Genomic DNA, 14119 nt, shown 5'->3' with positions numbered 1-14119 from the left:
AAGATTTAGAGATTTTTAATAAGTGCAACTTTTTCTGAGAAAACATGGGAAACTGGGTAGAATTCTGACACGATCTGGGCTTCAGACACTACATTTAAAGTATTTTAAGTACAATAGGAGACCCAAAGCAGCCCTTTTCCCTTCTTTAACTTGAAGGGACATCACAAATGGCTGCAGTGGGAGGAGCACCCAACTCCTACAGGACATGGCTCTAAAATTTGTTTCATCTTCAACTTCAACTTTGAGGTTTTCTTTGTGTTTTTGTTAAATAACTGCCAGACTTCTTTCTCTCTTTCTTTCTTTTAAGTCAATCTGCCTTTGTTTTAAGTTGAAATTAATGAAATAATTCTGTCAGACAAAATTATAGGTTTCTTGATTCAAGAGGGGAATTCATACATAGACTGTCCTCCAAAAAAACCGTCTGACAGCTCACAGTTTTAAGCTATAGAAGATGATTTTGATGTTGCTCAACTTAGTCTGAAAGTCAGATGTTTAAAGTATTCACGCGTCCTTGGAACATACTGCCTTTAGTATTTTCCTGCTAAAGCTTTTTAACTGAATTTCATGCTTTGTCTTCCCTTGGTTCACTTTTTCCCCACTTGCTTCCATGATACTTTGAGTTTTCTTATCCCCTCCTGCTTTTTGGGTGTTTCTTTGGACTTCTGTTGAGAATGCCAGGTAGATAAATGCCTTTTCTATATGCGTTTAGATGGTGCTTGTTTAGATCACAACCTATCTTCTTTAAATTTCTCTTAATGATGCTTCTGTCACTTAGCATTACTTTCTCTTTATAGGTCTTAATTGCTGCTGTAGCTTATGGCGCTGTGGACATGTGTGGATATGTATGGACAGCTAAAATGGTCAAGTAGTGGAACAGTATGGGGCAAGATTTGCCTTCAGTCATGCGGTGTTACTTGATTGTGTCCGTGCTGTAAAAATGCAATGTAATGTGTTAAAGATTGAATGCAACAGTGGCTTTAATGGCTTTCGTAGTTTAGTGCAATAATACGGCATTGATGCTTGGGGCTGAATATCTTCTGTCTTGCTCTTCATTAAGCTGTTTTGACAGATTTTGCAGTGAGTGCTTGGAAAATTCTATCAAAAAATCATTGCTTACCAGAGTTTCTGTTTTGCCTTTGATATGTAGACAACAATAATTCTCTAAGTACTGTTTTTCATATAGCCGACACAGTTGGCAGTAACTCACATCTTTTCTTTCAAAATAACCATGATTGTGCGCTCTTCACTTGGCTACTATATGGAAGAAACACATTTTGTTGTTTTGGTCATAAATAAAACATTCCGAGTACCAGTTCGTTCAGCCGAATCTCTTCCGTTAGCAGGCGTTCTCTTCAGCTGAAACTTTAAAAATGGCTTTTCTGTGACAATTGAGAGTTTTTAAGATGAGTACAATTTGAAACGCCTGAGTGTGCCCTGGTGGCGCAGTGGTAGGAACGCCGCGTTGCAACACTGGGGCCTGGGTTTGAATCCCCTGTGGCGCAAGTGGTAGAAGTGCCGCTCTGCTACACAGGAGGCTCGAATCCTGGGGGTTGGACTTGATGATCTCTAAGGTCCCTTCCAACCCGCACGAGACTATGAGACTACAAGTAAGTGTCTACCCCAGAATTATTAGATCCATTCTTCTTGTTTTCCCCGTAATTCACTTTAAGATTGTTGTTTTTTATGCAGCTAAGAGCACACCTGCAGTTACTGGTTATTAAACTTCACAAATATTGCAGGTGTTGTTCAAACATCTTTTATTTTTTCTTATCCCACCCCCTTGTACATTGTGTAGGTGGGATGCGATGATAACGTTTCGAGTGGGAATAGGGAAGCAAACGGGACTGCAGTGCTGAATTATCTTGGCACGTAGTGACTTGTACAGAGATTGGCATGATTAAGGCTACAAGAACTGTAGTTATCTTCTTCTTTAATCATTAGCTTCCTGCTTCCTTTTTTCCTCCTCGAAAGTTTCCAATGTGGACTGAGTCCCCAGTTTCTGCTGCATTACAGTCTAGGTACAGTTACAACAATGGCTGTAACTCCAATGCTTTTCGTTGTTCAGCAGCTGTGTTGTCTTAAATCCTAGTCTAGACGACTGAATTATAGGTGTGATAGGAGTGTCATCCTTTCCTAACATTTATGTCATAGAGCTAGCTCAGTTAGTTGGTGCTGTGCTCTTTAAATTTGATGCTGGTGACGCTTAATTGCCTTGGTTAGGTGAAGGCTACCCTAGATGAAGTGTCAGGTGATGGGCAAAAAAGTAGAAAAAGTGTATTTGTTGTTGACTAGCTTCTTTTGAAACATTGCATGTTTGGCTTGGAAAAGACTGGGGAGACCTCATCGTAGCCTTCTAGTGCTTGAAGGGAGTGTATAAGCAGGAGGGAGAACAACTGTTTACGAGGCTGAACAGTGATAGGGCAAGGGGGAAATGGTCTTAAACTGAGACAGGGAAGGTTTTGCTTAGATACTAGGAGGAAGTTTTTCACACAGAGGTTGGTGACGCACTGGAACAGGTTGCCCAAGGAGGCTGTGGATGCCCCATCCCTGGAGGCATTCAAGGCCAGGCTGGATGTGGCTCTGGGCAGCCTGGTCTGGTGGTTGGCGACTGCACATAGTGGGGGGGTTGAAACTAGGTGATCTTTGAGGTCCTTTTCAACCCAGGCCATTCTGTGATTCTATGATTGCTGAAGTTGTGTGGATAGACCTTCAACATCTTTTAAGATACAGTTGCTACCATAGCAAAAAATCTGGATAATGAGACAAACACTATCAAAGCATTTTAAAGTGATCAATTACTATAGTTGTCTGTGGTGAAATAGTCCTGTAAAGTAAGAGTTGTGTTTCTTTCTTGTGTTCCCATTGCAGTTCTGCTTAGCAGGGAGACACCTTAACCAAAGATTAATAGTGTTGGAGATTCCCATGTGAGTATCGACTCCACTGCAATTTAATTTGAGCTGGAAATGATTTGGATCCCACTGAACTGGATGAGGGCACTGAACTTGAAGTGCCCTGCATGTTGTGAAGAAGTCGGTCCCGGTTTCCAGATGAGCTGGAAGAAAAAGGTGCTTTCAAGAAATAGCCACATAGATCACCTCTGGGCTGTGTGTGAGCTTGCTGTGACAAGCTAGTTTGCATTTTGGTAGGAGGCTGTGGGTGCCATTTGCCCTCTTACTCCTAGTGTATTTCACAGGGTAGAGCACAAGCCAAGACTAAGCAACCTACTTTCATCTGATGAGATCTGCTTGCAGTTTCTCACATTGCTATAACATCTTTTTAACTGCTTCACAAAATCTTACTTGAAACATTTTATAAATATGCAAGAAAATCAGTAGGCTCTTTTTTTTCTTTCAAAAATAAGACGTGAACTTGATAAGATCCCTTTAGAAAATGCATAAATCTGTTCTCAAGAACTGCTTTTCATCTGAAATTTCCTCTCAATATTTTCAGTGTTAAATTTTAGAAGCATGCTGGTTTTGTCAGAGTAAAACAAGGATTCTGAAACGTTTTGCTTTTATGCCATTGTCCTAAAAGCTCACACATGGGGGGGCAGAATCTTTGTTTTTTCCTCCACCCACCTCTGTGTTTTACTGCATTTGGACACAGTACAGAATCCTGCAGGTGTGTCTTGTGAGCTACCAGGCAGCAGTCCTTACTTGTACACTGGGGGGGTTTCTTGGTGTGTTTTTCACTTCTTTCTGAAGGTGTGTTTTCAGCCTGCGTGTTATTCTGTTGCCAAGAGGACTTAATGTCATGAAGAGTTTTCCTGGTAGTCGTCTTCTAACTCCAGGTTCCAAATTTTGCTCCTCTTTTGCTGCAAAAGGGTTGGAAGTGGGGAGGGAGGCAGGAGGGGATTGTTGTTGTTTTCAGCTTTAGGATTTCAGTTTCTTTTTGATAAGAATTTGGAGAGCTGAAGATGATCACCTTGAAATGTTTCTTCTGGAGCATTCTCTCAGATGCCTTTCATAACCTCAGAAAACAGCCTAACTGGTCCAAGTATTCCTGAGCCTGATCAAATCCAGGCTCTGCATCTCGCTGCTTGAGGAAGGCATCTGCTCTGCTAGTCTCAGAAACAGTGAGATTCTTTGCAGCTGACATGCAGGTTACTCCCTACAATGCCTGAAAGAGAGAAGTATGAGTCACCTTCTGCTGGGGTAATGCTGCGTTCCACAACTGAAATCCCAGCAGTGATTTGGAATGAATTCTTCCATTGCTTTTGCTGGCATGTTGTTAAGTTTTGAGGGGGAGACGGGATCAGTTGGTACCACTTAAACCTCTTCCATCTGCTTCTTTCAACAGATAACTTCCTTGCTATACAGCAGGGGATTTGGGGGCAAGGATGAGGGTGGCTTCATTATTGTACTGAATGTGCAGGAGATTGTCCAAACCAGAATGGATACAGTGATTCCTGATGTTGATTTTACTGAATATGTTATGCACTGGAGACAATGTGTTTTTATATCTTCTCCAGTTTCAGTCTTCCCTTTTCTGGCCCTATGGACGGGGAGGAACTTACATGAGAAGTGGGTATTGCAAAAGAACTTGGTGTCGTTGTGTGCTGGTTCTTTAGGAACCTGCTGTACACAGAAGTGTGTGGTCTTGTTGGAGCAAACACCCATCTCTTTACTTACTTTTCCGAGGGAGGCCCTCTCACTAATTAGAAGACAGAGGTTCAAACAGTATGGGAGGAAGATGGGAACCCATATACCATCATGGAGCAACAGTTGACCTTTATCTGAAATGCTGTGGTCCTTGGATAAGAGGAGTCCTTTGGTATCTTGTTTGGTGTTCAGAGTATTGGTTTTGTGATTTTTACAGTGACGTTTTAATATAAAGCGAATAAACAGTACTGGGAAATCTCTGTTTCAGTCCCTGCTATTTTTCTTTAGATTACTGTCTGTACTGTACACTTAATCTTTTTCTGTCATTCCCTTGGAAATTGTGAATTTGTCCTCATGTATTTGTATAACGGGAAGATCGGAGCATTTTCCTTACCCTTGCTTGTAGCTTTCTCTTGGAAAAGGCCAATGAGAAGCTCCTGAGACTAAAGAAGGTGCCTGTCCTTCACCAGAGCTGCAGCTGCTGCACTGCTGCAAGATGAGAAACTGCACTGCTATGGCTTCCTGTTACTTGCATGGTTTTGTGTGGAAGTGTTATCTGCTGTTGTTTTTACTGAGCACTTCCATGTTGTTGCATTACTAGATTCACAGATGGGTGTTTAGTCAATTAGGCTTCTGAGGGACTGAACTGCTTGCTGGCCTGATCAATAAATCCCAGGAAAGCTCAGGTAAGCATTGTGGTTCCAGTATGTGGCCCATGGGGCATTCCAGCTGTAGGCCCTCAAGCAGCTGGGTCACTTGAACAAAACCTTAGATATAGGCTTGCAGGAACTGAAATGGGTAAGCAGGAATCCTGTGGAGCAGCCTCTCAGATGCACCTACTTAAATTCTTCTGGAGTCTCAGGGCGCTCATATACATCAACTTTATGTTCAGGCCTTGCAATATTTGCTACCAGGATACTTTTCTCTCTTAATCATAGAATCATTTGAGTTGGATGTAACCTTTGAAGATCATCTAGTCCAACTCCCTGCAATGAACTGGAATACTTAACAGCCCAGTCAGGTTTCTCAGAGCCCCATCCAGCCTGACCTGAATGTCTTCAGGGATGGGGCATTTCATCCTCTCTAGGCAACCTACTCCAGTACCTTGCTACCTTTACAGTAAAATACAAAAACAACCCTTTTTCCTTATATCCAGTCTTAAATCCCTTTACTTTTGAACTGTTTCACCTTGTCCTACCACAACAGACCCTGCTAAAGAGTCTGTCCCCTTCTTTCTTATACACTCCACCTTCAGATACGAAAGGCCACTGTCAGATCTCTCCAGAGCTTTCTCTTCTCCAGGCTGAACCTCTTGCTTTGCCTCATGATTTTTCAGATCAGCTTCATTATGTTCTGAGCAAGGTAATTCCTAAACACTGTTTGCATGAATTTTATCAATATAGAACAGTGAGTAGAAGAGAGACTTGATTACAAAGTCCGCACTGTTCTCTCTGTTCTTTGGAAACTGTTTCTTCTGAGATTTGTTGTCAGTCCCTCAGATAAACCAAAGCTTTTACATCCTCCACACGACTATATTTACCACTGTTCAAATGTCTTCCTTACTTAAAATCAAGTTCTATGCACGGGTTACATTGCGGATTATAAAGTTATATTTGGAGTAGAATCTACTTGTGTGGCTGTCCTTGTACAAATACTGTCTGAGGAATGATAGACTCCTGTAGGAAGAAACTGGGTAGCAGGTGATACTGAGGTAGCCTGTTGAGAGGCCACAGCTTTTAATGTCAAGTATCAAGCTTGAGGAAGGTTGTTAGTTTAGTCTTCACGTCCTTCTCTGCTGTATTTCCTCAGCTTGGTTATCTGCAGCCTTACTTAGCATTAAAGCTGCGGACTCTTAGCAGACTATCTCAGTATCATCTGCTTCTTTACAAGTTGACATCGTGGATCAGATCATAATCGTTCCTGTACTCTTTGGATACCTAACAGTCTTTAATCTGGTGTGTTGAAATCTTTCCCATCAGCATCTGTGTACCCTCTTTTGTTTACTGAAGTATTGCTGTTTGTTTTTGTTTTTTACTTGGCTGCTGCAAACCTCTGAATAATCTGTTTACCATTGAGCAGTTTTCAGTCGAACCTCTTCTAACACTTCTGGTGTTCTCTGTAACCGCATTTCACAGCAGCCACATTCAGATGCTAAATCTGCTCATCAGATGAGTCTGTCAGCAGCTGTTGGTGAGGAGCGCTGTTCCTATTACCACTCCAAGTACCGGTTTTTATTTAAAGGACTGCAGCTATTGTGGAAATCGCCCTGCTGCCTCCAGGCCTTATGCTTTGCTCCGCATTGACCTCTGATTCAGCAAACAAAGGGATTGCCGGACTTGCTCTGCACCTGTGCTATAGGGTGGTGTTCAAGAACGGCAGTGAGCAAACACAGTCCTTGGACAGTCTCCTGATGGACTGGTGCTGCTCTTTCACAGAATCACAGAATGACCCGGGTTGGAAGGGACCTCAAGGATCATGTAGTTCCAACCCCCCTGCCTGGCAGGGCCACCAAACATACACATTTACTAGATCAGGTTGCCCAGGGCCCCGTCCAACCTGGTCTTGAACGCCTCCAAGGAGCATCCACAACCTCCCTGGGCAGCCTGTTCCAGGGCCTAACCACTCTCCTAGTGAAGAACTTTCCCCTAACATCCAATCTAAATCTTCCCTCTTTTAACTTAAAACCATTTCCCCGTGTCTTGCTATTGTCAGCCCTTTCCAAGAGTTTACTCCCCTCCTGGGAGTAAGTTCCCTTCAGGTACTGAAAGGCTGCAATGAGGTCACCCCGCAACCTTCTCTTCTCTAGGCTGAACAAACCCAACTCCCTCAGCCTGTCCTCATAGGGGAGGTGCTCCAGCCCCCTGACCATCTTCGTGGCCCTCCTCTGGACCCTTTCCAAAATCTCCATGTCTTTCTTGTACTGAGGGCTCCACACCTGGACACAGTACTCCAGATGGGGTCTCACAAGAGCAGAGCAGTCTTTCCACCTTCCTGATTTGCACCGTTGTGCATGTAGTTCCCTTGTATTCATCTGCAGGTCAGTGATAGTGCTTTATAGATGGGACACATCATGTGAATATATAACTAACCATAGGGCCCATTTTTAAGGGGAGATGATGTTTGACACTGGAAGACAGTGTAAACGTACAAGCATTCTCCTGAAGTGTATGTAAGATTCTATCACAAGAAGCTCATGATTAGCCTTGTGGTGTCTGATCTGAGGATGGAAAAGTAGCTCCTCCTGGCTCTTTGATCAAACATTTCCACATTGGTCAGTTTTCCTACTAAAGTGTACAACGTGACTGTGTTCTGAAAAGGCAAATGAGTTTTAAAGAAAGCTGAGGTCAGGATACTCAATCTTCTAGATCAGAATTACTCTGGAACACACAATGAAGAGGGAAGGAGGGTGGCCTGTAGCCTGTAATGCTGCAGCCCTATGCTTGAAGTGGGCCCATTAGGAGGAAGGCTGTGGTTACAAAGTTTTCATCTCTGAAAAGGAGTGCTACCTTGTATACTCACTATGGGAGATTAAATTGGATATACATGTTTTAAATCAGTTACCCAGTATTTCGTCTGCAGATTCTCAGGAGCTTGTTCATCTAATGATTTGTTGTTTATTGCAGGATATCCTGTTTGGTGTGTTTTTTCTTTATCCCATTCCAACCTTAGCAACTCTATCTAGATAATGTATACCAAAAAGAAAAAAAAAGAACATTTTTTCTTTTTTTTTTTAGATTTGATATGCATATTCAAGAGTAAAACATACTGCCCAGAGGTGGTAGATCGCTGATCTTAGAGTGTGTTGAACTCCTGCAGGTAGTTTATATTCAGAAATAGTGACTCCAGTCCTGGTAGCGCAGCCCTCCAGAGAGGAACAATGGGAAGCTCTGTCTTGGATGAAAACTGAAAAGGTACACCTTGGAAATTCATTTATTACTCTGAAATTAAGCAGTTGTGTTGCCTTCCTCGCTGGGATAATTGGGTCAGTAATTGAAGTCTGCTTTCTTCTCTCCAAGATGATCAAAACCGCCTTCCTTTGAAAGACTTTATCTGTCAGCAATAAACGCGGTTAGATTAAAAGGACTGGGAAAAGTCTGGGCTTCAAACCCCACACACCTTCGTGTTAATTGAAGTGGCCTTTCTGCATAGGGCAGCTTAATGTGGAGAAAAACAATTAGAGGACTGTTTTCCAGAAATTCTGGTTACCGATTAGCAATTCAACAAGGAAAGTGTTATGGACACTGGGTGTGTGGTTCTTTAAATACAGACATCCTCAAAAGGAATCCAGCCTTTTCTCAAGTAGTTTCTTACCATTATGACTACCACTCTTGAGGGTTAGGTCTACAAATTACCATCCTTTCTGGATGGGAATTTCATCACTAAGTAACTTTCTGAACGAGTTTAGTAAAGCCACATTGTTTGATCTCACTTCAGATAAACTTAACCATTTTCCTCACTAATTCAAGCAGTGCAAACTTGGTGCTTGTGTGGGAATTTACAGCATCTTAAAGAAATGACTTTGGCTGGCCTGGCTTATTTCTTTTTTCCTTCTCTCTGTAGAGAAGCTGACACTGAAAGGTGTAGCCTTTTGTTGTGAATGTTATCTTATTTTCCCTTCTCCTGCACTTGTTCTCACTGTAATGAAGCAAAGCCCACCCTTCCTGCCAGCTGAGCCCCCACCTTTTTACCTGATAGAAGCCATGGCAGTGCTGGTGACTGTGACACCAGCCTGAGCAGCAAGGCAGATAGAGCCCTAGTGATGTGGCCTCATGGGTAGCTGAGGGATGATGGAGGCCTGGCAGCTGGCCTTCCTGCTGGAGACATGACCCAATAGGGCGGAACATGTGCAGAATAAAGCCACTTTCAAGGTGGTATAGGTACCACAGAGTGTTTTTGTAGCAAATAAAATGGCTGTCAGTCATGTTAGTGTAACTCATCTGGGAAAAGCTTAATTTTTCTTTAACCTAGACAAAACACAAAGAAATTAACATTTGTGCATGAATTAAAATATAAATAGCTCAACATCTGGGATCTTGAGCATACCCAAGTTCCTCATGCTAGCTGACTTCATTTTAATAGTTGCACAAATATGAGATATGAAATGCACATAAGGAGAAATATTTTTTTCCACATTATGTACCAGATATCCTACATCTGGTGTAATTTTATAGACACTGATTTCTTATTAGAAGAGTTCTGAACATTAGAATGGTCCAGTATATTCAGGATGTTGATTTAGAAGGAAATAGTTTGTGAGATTATTAATTTTTTTTTTTTTTTTTTTTTTTTTTTTTCTGTAATGGAAACTTATCTTACTGTAGAAAGAACAAAATAACTTCCTAAGAAAATTATGTCAGAAGTTTATGATCAACATGGCTCTGGACAGCCTGGTCTAGTGGTTGGCAGCCCTGCATATGGTGGGTGGGGATTTGAAATTAGATGATCATTATGGTCCTTTTCAACCCAGACCATTCTATTATATGATTCTATGATGTGATTCTAACATATAAGGGAGATTATGAGTAAATCATGCTTGAAATTCTCAGAATAGACATAGTATGTTGGGAGAATCTACTCAACACTTGAAGATGATCTGAAACTTGGAAAGGTGAAGAAACAACTTCACTTAATGGGCTGATCAGTTTTCTCTAAATCAACAAAAGTTGTTAAAGATAGAGGTCGCTTCCAAAAACCGTGGATAGGAAACATTCTTGCTGCTCAGCTCATCCTTAGTCTTTAGAACATTCGAATTATCTAAACCGGGCTCATGGTATAGTAATTAAATTAATTATTACTTCAGATAAGTCCCACCAACCTTCTGAGGTCATGGCAAGATGTTGGTGTGGTTTTTTTCTTCAAGTTAGGAGGTAAATGGTAGAAACTCAAGCAGGAGTGAAGAGGCTTCCAGAATATCTGTCAATGAAATAACTGTGTCTGTAACCCGTAAGTTCCTGGTGTGCTTTCCTTGGTGACAGACTTTATATCTTTAAAAGAAAGCTTGATTATAATCAAAAAGATATGATACACTGCTTCTGAAGTAAAAAGACAAATTGGTAACAGTTATATTATCTCCTAAATTGGTTCTCTATTCTGGTGTTGACACTTGCTTAGAGTCTCCTTAAAATTGTCTATCTTAAAATAATATGCAGAGTTGTAATGTGATTGTATTGTTGTGAGGGAAATCTGTCTCAACAGAGCATTTTTTTTTGCAAAGTTTCCGTATAAGTATTGTAGGATATTTTTATTAGCTTGAAGGACATTAAGCTGTATTATTCTGTGGTTACTAGGGTAACAAGGAAGCCTCTGCTTCATACTAGACACTCAAATGCTCTTCAGGCTGTGTCACATCACATACACTGTGGTATTCATCTGCCTGAGGATGAACATGAGGATTGATGAGAGAGCAGAAGTTCATCAGGTTGCTTGCCTCTTCATTCAGTTATTTATTCATCTTTTCCTTCAATTTTAAGTGACTTGAAGCTAGGTGACTGCAGTAAGTCAAATTCTTGGAAAAGCAGAAGGCACTATGGAAATGCGGTTCCTATCTTTTTAGATATGAACTATATAACTATATGTGAGGTAAACATTTAAGGTCAAATCTGATGATCTTCTGAGGCCCTTTCCAACATGGGCTATTCTCCAATCTGTGAGTTCTGTGGTCTAGGCTTGTATCTGTTTCTGGGGCTGTATACCATGGCAGTGGTAAAAATCAGCAGCTCTGATTTACCGGAGTAAGAAGTGTGTTGCCTTGATACTGAGAAGCTGTGTGGTTTAGTTGGATGGAATGGCATGATGTTCCTAAATTCGAATCCTTTGGGAGCAGGTGATGCTACTAAGAAGGTTAAGAATTAATTGTTAGGCCTATTCTTGAAGACTGTAAAGGTGTAATTCTAATGAGCTAGAAAAAAATCCTATTAAAATGGTTTAAATAAGTTTTGCAGTGAAATTTTTATCTGTGATTATAAATGGTTTAAATTAATATATTTACTTTGAAGAGTGAAATAATGCTTTTCAGGATTGTGATCAACTGGCCCTTTGGAAGGGTTTAGGCATTTGATCATTTATGCTAGCTGAAATTTTCACTTTGTCTATTTGCTAATAACCTTTACATATGTAATAAGGAAAAGAGATTGAAGTTGCTGTTCACTTATGCATGGAGCTCCAGTTAATTTTTGTAAAGTCTAGTTAAGTCACTTTGCATTCAGAATGACAGGATATACACCTGCCTTGAGTTCTATAGGTATGGTTGTCAATCCCTCAACGTAAACTAATAGCTGTATAGTTTTAATGCTTGTTTCTCAACCTTTTGTCTATGGAAACCAGCATTATGCAGCTCAGCTGTCAGCTTCATCTTCCTCCGTTACCAGCCAATAAGCTTTGAATTTTGTGGTGAAGTTGAACTAAATTAAGTGCTGAGGCAAGTTCCAGAAGAGGTTGTGGAAGGTTCCATGCTAGAGGTTTGCAGCACCCAACTCTGTATGTACTGCACGTAGGCTAGTTAGAATCTCCTAGCAGACCTTAGTCTGAGCAGGGAGTTGGACTGGAGACTACCTGAGGTCCCTTTCATCCTCAGTGATGCTACAGTTTGATGTCTGGGGAGGATTAGGGATCCAAATAAGAATTGAAGTTCTTGCTGATCTGTAGCTGGGAGAGAGATCCTGTTAGTGCTCAAGCTGTGGCATGTGCTCAACCCTAATTAGAGACTGGAGAGGAAAACAGTTGAGAGAGAACTGAACAAGAGGAAAAACTAGCTTTACATATATACTAAATCTGTAGGAAAGTAGACCTAGTTCTGTTACCATATATTTCTTGCTAGTTTCCATGCTTTACATAAGGGCAAGATGCTGCTTCAGCTCTCCCAGTTCAAGCACTACCAATATTTTTGTCTCAAAGCTTTTTCTCTAACCCATCTATAGGCATGCACTTTGATATATCTGAATTGGTACAAATCTATTTGCTGACTTTCCGTCCTCCTCTTTGCCAGTGCTACCTTGTGCAGTGAGTTTATAGTACGTTTTAAATCCTACCATTATTCTTAAGAAGGTTTGCATCTTAAGGAATACAGCTCCAACAGAAACGTCTTGTGACAAAGTGTGGATTGCTAGATAAATGGTAATGCATTCTAGGGTCACTTAAGTTTTATGAACACAGCAATTTAATAAACTAAAAGTATGAAACAGTTGGACTTGGCAGATTTGCTTTATGATGTGAAGGAGGCATATATTGCTTTTAATAGGTATCTGCATTTTTTTTCCTTGCCTTTGCAAAGGGTTGTATGCGTTCCCTTACCCTCAGAGCAAACTGACTTCCTGACCTTGGGAAAGTTTTGCATGGGAAACCAGGGAAGAGGAGAAATCTGTGTCTGTGTTTTAAGATATCTGTGTAAGCTCTGTGGCTTCCTCTCCAGCCTGTGTAGCTGATGTGAGACAATGTCCCTGGCATTCTCCCCCATGGAATCATTAAGGTTGTAAGGGACCACTAAGATCATCACATCTACCCATCAACCCATCACCACCATGCCCACTAACAGTGTCCTTCACTGCCATGTCTGCCTGTATCTTGGAGCTGCTGTTCCTGGATGTGTTTGCTACTTCTCTGGTCAGCCTGTTCCAACACATCACCAAACTTTATGCTGAAGTTCTTTGCTCTTGCCATGATGCGTGCCTAATCTAGTGGCTTTTCTGTTTCTGCTGGCAAGCTGGATGTATGTACAGAATCTGCTCTAAAGTATCTGTTCTCAGTACTTGTGAAGAACCCAAAGATTCATGCTGTTATACAGTGAGCTGCTGAGAATAGCTAGGGTGCAGGATGTTCCTTGCTCGGAGAGAACAAACTCACCAGTATGTTCATCAGGATGCTTGGATGACCTCTGTCACCAAGGATGGAAGGCTTCAACAGTAGTTATGTGCCATAGGCATTTGGAGGCTAAGACTGGTTTTCCAGGTGGAGGTCGGAGGTTCAGAGTTCAAGGGACTTGTTAGATGTCAAGTGGGAAGCCTGTAGCAAGGTATGGCACTGAGCCCACATCTCTTAGGACACATCAGCACTCCTCTCACTTGATGCTAATGTGTTTTCTGTTAAGGGTCAGAGGATAAAATGTAATTCTAAGTGGTTATGTCTGGAAAGTGAAGAAATGGTCATCTTGAAAAACTGCGTTTTGTAAGAGTTTAAAGTACAAATCAAAGATAGTCTCTTGTCTCTTTAATTGTAGGATTTTCTGTTTAATTGTATCTTCATGTTGTACACTTGATAGCTACCAAAACCCTTGACATATCGAGTCATGCTCATTGCATTAAGCATTATTACAGAACCATGGTATATAGCTTGAAAACATTTCAGGTCAGAACACTAATACAGTCATTAAGAGTAATTTTCAGTTATGGATCCAAAGTGCAAAATGCTTCGATATGCAGCCTAATTTTCAAGGTGTTGGGCCATTGCTACAGGTAGTTATGGTGTTTTTTGAAAGATTAGATGCTTAGAATTAATGTATCTGGAAATTTTAAGCAAGAGCCTTG

The 14119-nt window shown here is 41.2% G+C and overlaps 1 protein-coding gene across 3 annotated transcripts in view; it reads left to right on the top strand.

Annotated features, from left to right (window-relative positions):
• RAP2A (RAP2A, member of RAS oncogene family) overlaps positions 1-14119 on the top strand; it is a 32900-nt gene that overhangs the window by 4941 nt on the left and 13840 nt on the right. Inside the window, exon 2 of one of the 3 annotated variants that reach the window (XM_085535991.1) lies at positions 2869-4857. The exons of the other annotated variants lie outside the window; for them this stretch is intronic. Within the exon in view, the coding sequence (XP_085392117.1) occupies positions 2869-2878 (10 nt within the window). The 3' untranslated portion in view covers positions 2879-4857. Of the gene's footprint in view, positions 1-2868; positions 4858-14119 lie in introns of those variants that run through there. 3 annotated transcript variants of the gene reach the window in all.

The sequence above is a fragment of the Coturnix japonica genome, chromosome 1 (genome assembly GCF_054131305.1).
Source record: "Coturnix japonica strain WE chromosome 1, WE-NBRP24, whole genome shotgun sequence".
NCBI lineage: Eukaryota > Metazoa > Chordata > Aves > Galliformes > Phasianidae > Coturnix > Coturnix japonica.
This window is presented reverse-complemented; position numbering and strand designations above follow the sequence as displayed.